Below are 10,674 nucleotides of genomic sequence, written 5' to 3'. Positions count from 1 at the left end.
ATATATATAAACAAACATTTTGTAGGTGTTCCTTTCCTTCATTGTCTTCTACTCAGGAGTCAACAGTAGGGAATGCCCCCTGCTTCCTTTGTCCTTCACATTGAATACAATGGATTGTACTTTTGCTGTCCCTGCACTACAAGGCTTTGCACACAACACTTTAAAGGCTGAACTCCAGGGTTGTATTTGAGCCCTGTTTGAATTCAGATTATACTGATATTTTAGGCAAACAGCAAAGCAAAAAAGCGCTGACTATAGTCCAGGGCTAAGTGACTCTCCCCCAGGACAGGATAACCTCAACGGGTTGTCCCCAGAAAATCATTAAAACAGAGTTATCAGCTGGCAGTGTTTCACACAGCTTTCTCAGAGTCAACTTGTGAGTAAAATGCCCGTGAATGAAAAGGGGTTATCCTAACCGTGAGCACACTGTTAGACCCAGGTTAAGATAACTTTCAGCTAGGCGTGCGTCAAAAGCGCCATGTCCCAATAATGAAACATCTAGGATAAAACTATCCACACAACGTACATGCTTTTATGGACTAAATACACATAGGTGCACAGGTTAACACACACACACTTGCTATTGCAGTATACTGTGCTAAAGACAACAATTCCTAGTCCTACAGACTTTCTAACAAACGCACCAGTGGTGGAGGGATGATTATTGTTCCCTGGACTCCTCCCTTCTCTCTCCTCCCCTCTCTGATACTCTGATAGAAACACACACACATGCATACAATAAACAAACACACACGTTCACAAATCCAACCTTGTATTAGATGATACTTATTTGTTGTGAATGTAATTTGGTTTCTTTTGATACCAGCAGTTGATTGTCTGCTGGGTTAAGTGTGTGCATGACTTACCCTATGCAGCTCAATGGCATCAATCCACTGGTGTCTGTGCTCTGGGTCTTGTGCTCTTAGGTACCACACACTGTCGTTTACACTTATGTCCAGCCGGCATTCGTCAAACTCATGGGGCTAAAAAACACAGAGAAAAACAGAGAAAACATTAGGTTAGTCAGTGTGCATTGATCCTTTAAATACGTATCAGGCATTATTATAAAACCCTGTCTCGACATCAGATAGAAACAGAGAGAGGATCAGATTCTGGATGATTCAATGAAATGGGGGCAGTTACTGGAACCCAGCTGGCTTGACAACTGTGATGCCATACATTTCTAAACTTGCTGTCATGTTCTTTTCATAGAGGAAACGCAAATGTGTTTCCTGCTCAGGAAGAGCAGAGGGAGGCATGAGTGAGGTGGCCATCCATGTAAATAGCTATTAAAATGGCACTGAAATAGCAAACTGCTAATCTCCCTCCTGTGACTTAAAGGGCTTGGATGACAATCAGCTCCTAAAATGACTTTAACAATTGCAAACATGGCAATCCATCAGCCACAGAGCTGTGAGTTGAATACATTCACTGTAGGCTTATCTAGATATCTCACACAGAGACAGAAGACAAAGCAGAGTGCACCACAGTCTCCATTTTAGACACCGTCCCATTAGAGGAGAAGTGGCAGATAACTGGCTTTTTAAGGCAACCTGCAGGATGGAGCGTATTCCTAACAGCCCTCTAGTGTACTGTCAGCGCTGTGAAACTGCTGTGCTGGCTCGGACTGTATGTGTGTGTTGGGGTATGTGCTGAGAGAGGGCAGAAGTGGGGACAGCATTGGTATTTACCCGTGTAGTATTTACCAAATGCATCCGGCCTGCTCTACGATACAGTAAACACATCTCGGATCCTCGTCTTAATATATTTCTAATGCACAATAAGTGCGATCATCTACTACGGAGGGGCCAAGGGTCTGCAATCTTACAAGAACCACTACAGCCACTCATTTCACCCATCAGCACTTTTTAGAGTGTTTTAGTGTTTGTTTCATGAATGCACTGAATTTATTAATGCTTAGTGAATCAATATGGTATTGTGAGTCAAAGTAGTGTAATTATACTTTATTGATTGGTCATGTCCTCCAACTCTGTTTAATCTATACAGGATTAACACTAGATAGAAATGTTACATTCACTGAGACAAGCGATCATAAAACAGGCACACATGATCATTAACAATTGCAAACTCACCATCTAAAAATCTCCCAGTGAATGGGAGCGCCCAGAGTCAGCCTGAGCCCAAACCATTACTGAAGATTGTATTACTTCAGTGAGTCTGCAGAGTAATAAATAACCCACTACGGTGTCTTTAAAGAGGTTTCACTGGAGGAGTGCGACTTGGCTGCGTTGCCTGACACCTGGACGGCAGTGAGGGCCAAGACCAGATGCTCAGTGTCAATAATGCACAACGTGAGGCTGAATGCTGGAAGCTTTCCAGATCCGATGCTCATTTACGAGTAACCAGCAACACAAGCACAAGATCAGCACAGGATCAGCACCAGTGGGCGGAGACAGACAGTCAAGTGTGATGCTTCAACCTCAATTTGTTAAAGGGAAGACAAAAGATCAGAGAACAACACAGCCTCCTCCCTTTCTTAAACCCAGGACTACACAGATTAGTTTCAAATACAACCTCAACAACCTGACAGGACTACGACTACCAGCTCAAATCTTCAAAAGCCATCTGAATTAAATTGGAAACAAACATAAAAAGAGGCAAAAACTGGTTAGAATATATAATATTTATATGAGCAGAAAGCAAAGTAAAACAACCTTTGAGAATAAAACTTCTCCTATAACTACACTACACTAAAACCAAGAGTTTGGTTGGTATTAGATGAGATTTTAATGTCATTTGGTTGCTAGAAAAGTAAGAAATTGGATTCTGCTTGATCACCTCTGCACTATGGGGTCATGGGTACACCGACTGGTGAGCAGGGTTGAGGAATGAAAGACTGCACTGGGTCCGAGAAGGTTCCTGGGATCCAAGGCTACGGTAAACAATAATCCATCACGGGAAGGTCAACTGAGCAGCCTTGCAGTTTACAGAGTTTAGTTTGTGTCTGTCTACATGTGAATGTGTGTGCAGGTTGATGAATGAACAACTAGAGGAACACAGGGGAACGTAGAACAAGGTCAGTGTGAAGAGTAGTAGGATTTCTGTTGCTTACCATGCACAGGACAAGCAGGTATGAAGAAAGTAATGGATGGATCTTTTAGATATGATTGCAGCGAAGCACTTTAGATCCCCAGACAAATCAATATGTCTATTATCTTTTGTAGGTTAAAAGGACAAAATCAAATTATACAAAGTATTTATCGTGCCTTGAAAGCTGTGTCCTGCAGTGTTACCTCGCAGTAAGTTTCTAAAACTATCTGGGACAAAAAGTAGAATCTAGTCTTTGAATGTAGGGACTCATATTTGTGTGTCTTGTTTGTTTTGGATAGTTTTCAACTGTATGCCTCACAAGGGAGCACGTCAGGGGGTGAATGAGACAGGAAGGCGAGAAGCAACATTTTATGAACTTTGAGTTTTTTTTCCCCAGTAACACTGTGTAACAAGTTATATTAATGCCAAAATCAAAATGATGCGACAAAACAGCTTTATTCCGTCTCTATTCTCTTCAAATATAAACTTCCTACTCTGCTTCAAAAAGACTCCCCTTCTGTGCTCTCCCTTCCAACCCCTCTTGAGCTGGCGTACGTGTTTGCAGTCACAGAACTGGATGGATGGGAGCTCCCCTTAAAATAGCTTGTGATTTTCAGTGCCTTTAAAAAAATAAAAATAAGAAGGACGGAAAGCAATGCAAACACAGAAAACCCCTACAAAGCTTCACCAGACCTCGCTGAATTACGTAACTTTGTGCAAATTTAGACATAATAATTATGCTTTCTGTAGAAGAGACTCAGACAAATATAGTTTCTTGTTCCTTCGGTATTACTACTAAAGGCCTGACGCCAGGAACATCTTTCTGTAGAGATCTGGATACCAAAACGGGATCTCTGTGGCCCCAGGGCAGGAAAGACTGACTCACCAAGTGGTCAAAGTGAAACACAAGGAAAGGGAAGGCTAAATGAACAAGGGTGACAGTAAAAAACAACATTCATCACTGAAATATACACACACACACACACACACACACACACAGACTTGCGAGCGTGGTCCTTGACCCTCCTGATGACCCCCAGCGTAGAGGAAGTCACATGCTGTGAGGAAGAGTCTCATTTCCTGGCTCAAGACACTTTGCAATTTCCACAAAGTCTGACGTCATTCACACCGCTCCGTTCAACCACCACTTGACCTATAATCCCTCGTTCTCCATCTCGATCTCTTCATCCACCTCGAGTGGTTCACTGTGACAGATATGATGCAGAAAAGGCCAAATCATTACACTACCTTAAAGAACTCAAAACAATCCAGCACCACGCTACTACAGATCCAGTCCGCACTACTCACCAATTCCAGCAGGGAAGGAATTATAAGTAGGCCAGTGTGCTCTTATTAACTGACCATGGAGCTAAAAATGGCAACGGTGGTGGTTAGCAGCCTTTGTAGGTGCAGTTGCAATGGCAGTTGTGGAGGCACATTTGCACAAACAGACAAGCTCACAATCAAGTGCAGCCACAACTTAAAAGCATGACAAGATACCTTTGTCATATGTGAAACAGGAACGAGGACATCATTCTTATGTGGTCGAGAGCCGACCTCAAGAGAAAGCTCTGAATCTGGAGCTAATGCATGCTGGGGGAGTATGCAGTAATGCTACAGTGAAGTCTAGTCATTCCTAAAACACTAGTTATAGAGACTAATCCAGACCTTTATTTATTCAAAATAAATAACTGACAGGAGCTTCAATAAGTGAGTTCTCTATGCACACCACAACTCGCATATATATATATATTTATATTGTTGTAACACTCAATGGTATCCAGTTCAGTAGGTGTCATCAAGTTCCCTAATAATCCATCAGCTCTGCAATGAAATTTAAAGCAGTATTTCAAAGTGTAGGTCAATTTGATTCAATTATATCTCGTAAGCTGTTCTTGTAGCTAATATATTTTGTGCCCCACCACTGAATTTCAGGCCCCAACCATAAAAAACACAACACAGGAGAAAAGAGCGGGCCACCAGCAATGAGCTTCAGTTCAATCTTGGCTTATTACACAGTGTTGATTTACTCTTTTGAGAAGTGCTTCAGGGGACTTGCTGCGGTTGTTGCAGTGAAGAAATCACACCTTTTATTGCAGGTCTACCAAAGGTTTCTCAACTTTAGAGTTCTGACATCTCTGAATGACTCACACACTGCTTACATCCTCCTGAACTGACACAAAATTAATTGGCAATCAAATAATTGCTTTGGTGATTTTTTTCCAGAGTGGAAAATTCAGGAGGATCTTAATGCCACACACTGGTCCTTTAAGGAAACGTGCCAAACATTTGCTGGTTGCAGCTTCTCAAATGTGAGAACCTAACGGTGTCCTGTGTCGTAGTCTCAGTCTGATGTCTGAGAAAATGCTGTATCATGATGCTTCTCTATCTGAAAGATAACGTGAGAGCGATGAGGGGAAATGACAAGAAATTAAAGAGAGAAATACTGGCAAAAAAGAGAGAATATTTCTGTTCTAAAAAGGTAATAACTGTGCAGGACCATCACCAGCTATAACTCTTTATTATTTACGCCCCAGACCTCTGAGGCAGATTTCCATTGGAATGAAAAATGACTACAGTAGAGCACCACATGAAGGTTAATATTTACACAGGCTGGGAATGGATGAAGCTGAACAAATACAACTAATAGCAAAGCCTGCTTTATGCTGCCTGGGAACAGTAACTTATTCATTTCCCTTGTTACTGTTTGGAGAGAGACACAGACTGAGCTGCAGTCAATGACTGACCTGGGTTCCCACTGAAACATGACGAAAGGTGAAGCAGTGTGAACATCCACCATTAAACACTGTTGACACATTTGGATTTATGTTCTCTGTGCTTAACAGAGTGTGGCAGCTCTCACAGATTAGTGAGACGGGGTCATTTTAAACGTCTGATAAGCATGGGAGTCTCTGCTTCAATATACTGCATGCTACTGCCTTTCTTAGTCTATCCTATACAGTGACACATCATTACCTTGTCTCATGATGAAGTTTCAAGTGTTACCACATAGTATTTTGTTTTGAAACTAGAAGAGTCACCTGACAGGCCTTTCGCCCTCAAGCGTAACTTGGGACACAATCAGGAGTTCTTGGTCTAAAAAAAAAAAAAAAATGTTATCACCTGCAGTTGAAGAACAAGTTGAAGAAACTCCGGGGTAAAGTTCCTCGTGATTAGTCAACAAAAAGTTCAGCTTTTGGCCTACACGTGGATCCAGGTTGGAGTCCAGTCTTTCCTCCACGAATTAAAGAAAAACATATGGTGGATGCCTCACATCTGAATCTAATATCTAATATGTCATACGCCAGATTTCTCTGAACTATGTGAAAGGCTGAGGGAGGAAGAGGAGGAGGTGGGTAGAAACAGAAACATCTTTGCTCCTTAGATTTCTCCACATGCGCTCCTGATTTGAACGGTATATTACAACAAAACTCCTGGCCTTACGTTAATAAAATGGAAACTGAAACACACATACTTTGCTCAGGTACATTTGAAGAAGCATTTTCTATTACAAGGTTAACAAAAGAACTATAATAACTGGCGACACTCTGATAAAAGACACTGAAATAGCATTCTTGTTCTTCGGAGTTCCTGTGGGATTTCACTGTTTGATGAAATGCCAATCGCACAAGTGGAGTTATTTCCACAAACGAGCCGATTCAAACACAATGTGCAACACGTAACTAAAACTTTGAGAAGCAAAGCTTTTTTGCAGCACGTTGTTGTTACTGCTTTAGATTTGAACAAAGCAGGCTATGTGGGGCTGAGTGTGGCCAAAGGTTGATAAAGTGCACATTCTTCCACTGTTTGGTCACCATTAACAACAAAAACTCCTCAAGCGTTATTTAGGCAGATAAAACTGAGACTGCACCGACCGTTAACAGTCCATCAGCTGATGGCATTCCTTAGTTGATTTGTTTTATTGATTTAATCCTATTCCCCAAATTGCCGACCTAATTATTAAACAGGTTTACAAAGCTATGTCAACTCTGAATAGGAAAATGATTGAGTCAGACTACGCTGATTAGCACACATTACAGCTCGTCAACCGATAGAAGGGAAAATGAATCCCTTTTAAATATAGCTCATCTGTGAGTCACTTTTATTACTTTCATAAGAAACAGAGTTTGCTGTGGTTGTAATGGGCACGAAACCAAGATGATCAAACCACACACTGAAGGTCAAACTACAGAAAATCAGCCGAAGCTGTAGGTAAAGTGACACGCAAGGGTAGTTTGTGGCTACATTTGCAATTTAAATAAACATACACAGACTGTCCTCTCAGGGCTCGAACAGCAGTGGATGTTTTACTGTTCGGCTGCTTGAAGAGCGAGAGTGATGGTTCCTCTCTCTTACACAAACCCCTCTTACATAAACATCACCATTCATTCTTGTAAGACCTTTTGAAAAGGCCGATATTGCACAAAGGTGAGGCTGCATTCAAGAACACAGAACTAAGGTCAAATACGTTAAAAGATTGCGGCGTACTGAAGCACTGTCGACAGAGAGGATGAGTGCTGCTTTGTAGTGAAGAATCTCGACAGTACTCACAGTAATAACAGCTTTGCTAAGGCAGAGGGAACCCCGACAGCCGTACTCCGTCTCATCCTGAGACTTGTAGTAGCTCAGCGTGTTGTTTTTCAGGACCACCCAACGATCCTGCCATCCGTGGATGTAATTTGTCCACTGAAAAACAAAAAACACTTTTATTAAGATCTTCAGAATCTGAATTTTGTTTATTGCCAAGTAGGTTTTTTTACGCCTACGAGGAATGTGACCCGGTGCATAAAATACACACATAATACAAATATACAATTATTCAAATCACACAGAAAAATAAAGTACTTTCAAAAAATAAATAGATAAAGATAAGAAGAGAAAGAGAAAGCTGTGCAGAAGAACGTGGGTGAATAATACACTTATACAATATAAGGGAATATAACACTTTACGTCAAATACTACTAAAATGTTCAGCTCATCCGGTCCACCTCATAAGTCTTTATTAAGGGACTGTTGGACTTGATTGGTCAATTATAGAGTAGTTCTCATGTTTCTGGTTACTGCATACTACAAGCATAAAACACACGGCTGTATCTGAGCTGGCACGTCTGGAAAAACTGGGATTTTATGGAAAGTGTAGACTCATTAATCCTCCCGAGACCCATGACGTGTACAGGGCTTAATATGATGAAACAGGTGAGCTTCTCTGGATGCAGATCTGCTTAATCTCACAATATGCTTGGTTAGCGGGTCAGCGTGCAATCTGTTTACAGGCGAGCAGCGTACAGTGAGATTAATACCACGTTAGCTCGGCAGCAGCTTAAGTAATTAAAAGTGTGGTCGATTTGTCCAAAACAAAGTGTTGCCCAAGTGAGCAGAAGCATATGGCCCAAATAGGTTAGCCAGACTTTGTCTCGCAGAAGACTTACAGGGTTAGTTTAGATCTTTTTAAGTGTGGTTATATGAGGTAGCCTACTTATCCACAGTCAGTAGACGGCGGCTGGCACAGCTCGGTTTAGATTCAGCTTTGAAAAAACTGATTCTAGTTATTTAAATATTAGTATAAACTGATCAACGAACCCTTTAACTGTCCGTTTACCAAAGAAAGAAACAGATCCACAAACGCTGGCAGCGTTGTTACTGACACTGGCTCTGACGGTTAACAAGCAAATGTTTCCCTGCACCTTCCACACTGTTGTCAAAGCAACATTTACAGTCTCACTGGACGCCGGCACCATTTGCTGCATCCGCGTCGCTGTGCAGCAGGGAGAAATCAGCCCTTCAGTAGTCAATTAATCCCAAGATCAGCACAAAGAGCATTGCCCTTTCTAACAGGGAGACGCTGCACGATGCACATGGGGCAAAAATAAGAGCTGCCCTCATTATTTACACTGGTAACAGCACTGCCACGGCCAAATGTTAGATACCGGCACAGTACAGGTATGAAACTGATATACATGTATTACAATGCCTCACGTATAAACCTGGAATCAACTCATTACCAAGGTGAATTAATCTGTTTCAGGTGGACCCATGAGCAGAATCATTTACAGCCTATTTATAGAGCTTTTAACAACATTTTACACAAATATTAGGACTTTTTAGGAGATAAAACCAATTTAAAAAAAAAGGTAAAACATATTTTCCTGTAAATACCAGTGTACAAACCCTAAATAAACCATTTTAATCCAATTGTTTTGATTGTGCCTGACTTTAAGGGCATGCTGCAGCCCCCTCAGCAGCTTTACCCATGAGATAATGTGGCTATTCAGTTTCAATAGGGGCTTTTTCTCCCCTTTGTGATTACCTGTCTAACATAAGCTGAGCAGAAATGTGGAAATGTTGACGGGCGATGAAGGATTTGGGATCAAGCAGACGTGCCATGATTTGTCGTAAACATTACCTGATTGCCTCATTTCACCCTGGCATGTAGACAGGCGTGCTTTAAGGTTTTAAAGGAGTAAATTCAGTGGCTTACCTTACTGAGGACTCCGTTTAAGTCGACGATACCAACGAGATGTGCAGACTCCTCTCTGGGCTCGATGTCCTCCTCGGAACCGGACGAGTTCCAGCTCTGGTTATCTGACATGTTTCCTCTCTCTCTCTGCTTTTTCTTCTTAACGAGTATAAAAACAATATATTAAACTTGGCATACGACGCTCAGGTGAGTTTAAATTCAGAAGCAGACAGGAGCTAATAGCTGAGCCGCCCTTGGACCTGAGTGACAAGCAAACAGAGGAGCAACAGTTCACTGAATCATGCTGTGTTATTATCGACTGACTAATGGCTCTGAGTGCAAGAGGAGTTAACCCAAATAGCCGAGCAGCTCCCACAGAGTAAGTGAACCGTCGTCGCAGCTAAAGAGGCCGACACATCGTGTGGTGTAATAATCCAGGTAAAGGTTTTGAAAGCTTAAAAAAAAACACTAACCTGATCTCCTGTAACCTCACTGACTGACTGACTGTCAACTCTGCTCTCCAGACCTCCTCTTTTCCTCTTCTTCCTCGGCGTAACGTTCAAATCCCAGAAGTAGGAAGAGAAATTAAAAAAATGGATGAATAAAAAACAAATTTAAAAAAGAAAAGGGATGGCACCGGGAGCGTAAAATGTGCTTCGGCGGTCCCCGTTAATCGGTCGCCGGCTCTCAGAGACGCGCAGTGTCCGCGGCGGCGGCGGTTGTTTCCCCCTGTAGACTGCTGACAGCTCTCGAGCTCAACGCCATGTTCAACTGACGTCTCGAGCTTCTTCACAAGGTTTGTTATTTATCATTTTACTCAACTTCTATTATATTAAGAAGGAAATAGAAAATATATTAAAAATAAAAAAAATAAATATAGCTAATAAAATTAAAAATTGGCAATCAAAAATTGGAAAATGACCATTCCAACTTGGCCAACATACGCCAAGAGAGAAGGAGAGGAGAGGACAAAGTATGTACAGTCTAAAAAAATAGATATGCAGATTATAAAACTTTTATATAAAATAATAACCCGTAGATAAATCCCTCCACTAATTGCCACAATTTTAGTATGCCTAAAGGAACTTTAATTATAAATACAAGATGCCGATTACAAAAATAAAATTGAGAGAGAATATAAAGGAACAGCAGAGCAAAAAAAGAAA

At 41.4% G+C, this 10,674-nt stretch overlaps 1 protein-coding gene across 7 annotated transcripts in view; it reads right to left on the bottom strand.

The window, feature by feature from the left end:
- Positions 1-10,297, bottom strand: part of LOC118332206 (ceramide transfer protein-like) — a 20,234-nt gene extending 9,937 nt beyond the window's left edge. For 2 of the 7 annotated variants that reach the window (XM_035667370.1, XM_035667375.1), the window contains exons 1-5: positions 9,982-10,297; positions 9,530-9,667; positions 7,603-7,737; positions 867-983; positions 645-710 (exon numbers count right to left, since the gene is read on the bottom strand). In XM_035667370.1, the coding sequence (XP_035523263.1) occupies positions 645-710; positions 867-983; positions 7,603-7,737; positions 9,530-9,640 (429 nt within the window). In that variant the 5' untranslated portion in view covers positions 9,641-9,667; positions 9,982-10,297. Of the gene's footprint in view, positions 1-644; positions 711-866; positions 984-4,053; positions 4,214-7,602; positions 7,738-9,529; positions 9,769-9,981 lie in introns of those variants that run through there. The other 5 variants (XM_035667374.1, XM_035667376.1, XM_035667372.1 and 2 more) reach the window with 4 other exon arrangements.
- Positions 10,298-10,674: the final 377 nt, after the last annotated feature.

This window comes from Morone saxatilis, unplaced genomic scaffold, assembly GCF_004916995.1.
Source record: "Morone saxatilis isolate NCDOM2014 unplaced genomic scaffold, NCSU_SB_2.0 Contig21, whole genome shotgun sequence".
Taxonomy (NCBI): domain Eukaryota; kingdom Metazoa; phylum Chordata; class Actinopteri; family Moronidae; genus Morone; species Morone saxatilis.
The sequence above is the reverse complement of the archived record's forward strand: the minus strand, read 5'-3'. Positions and strand labels throughout refer to the sequence as shown.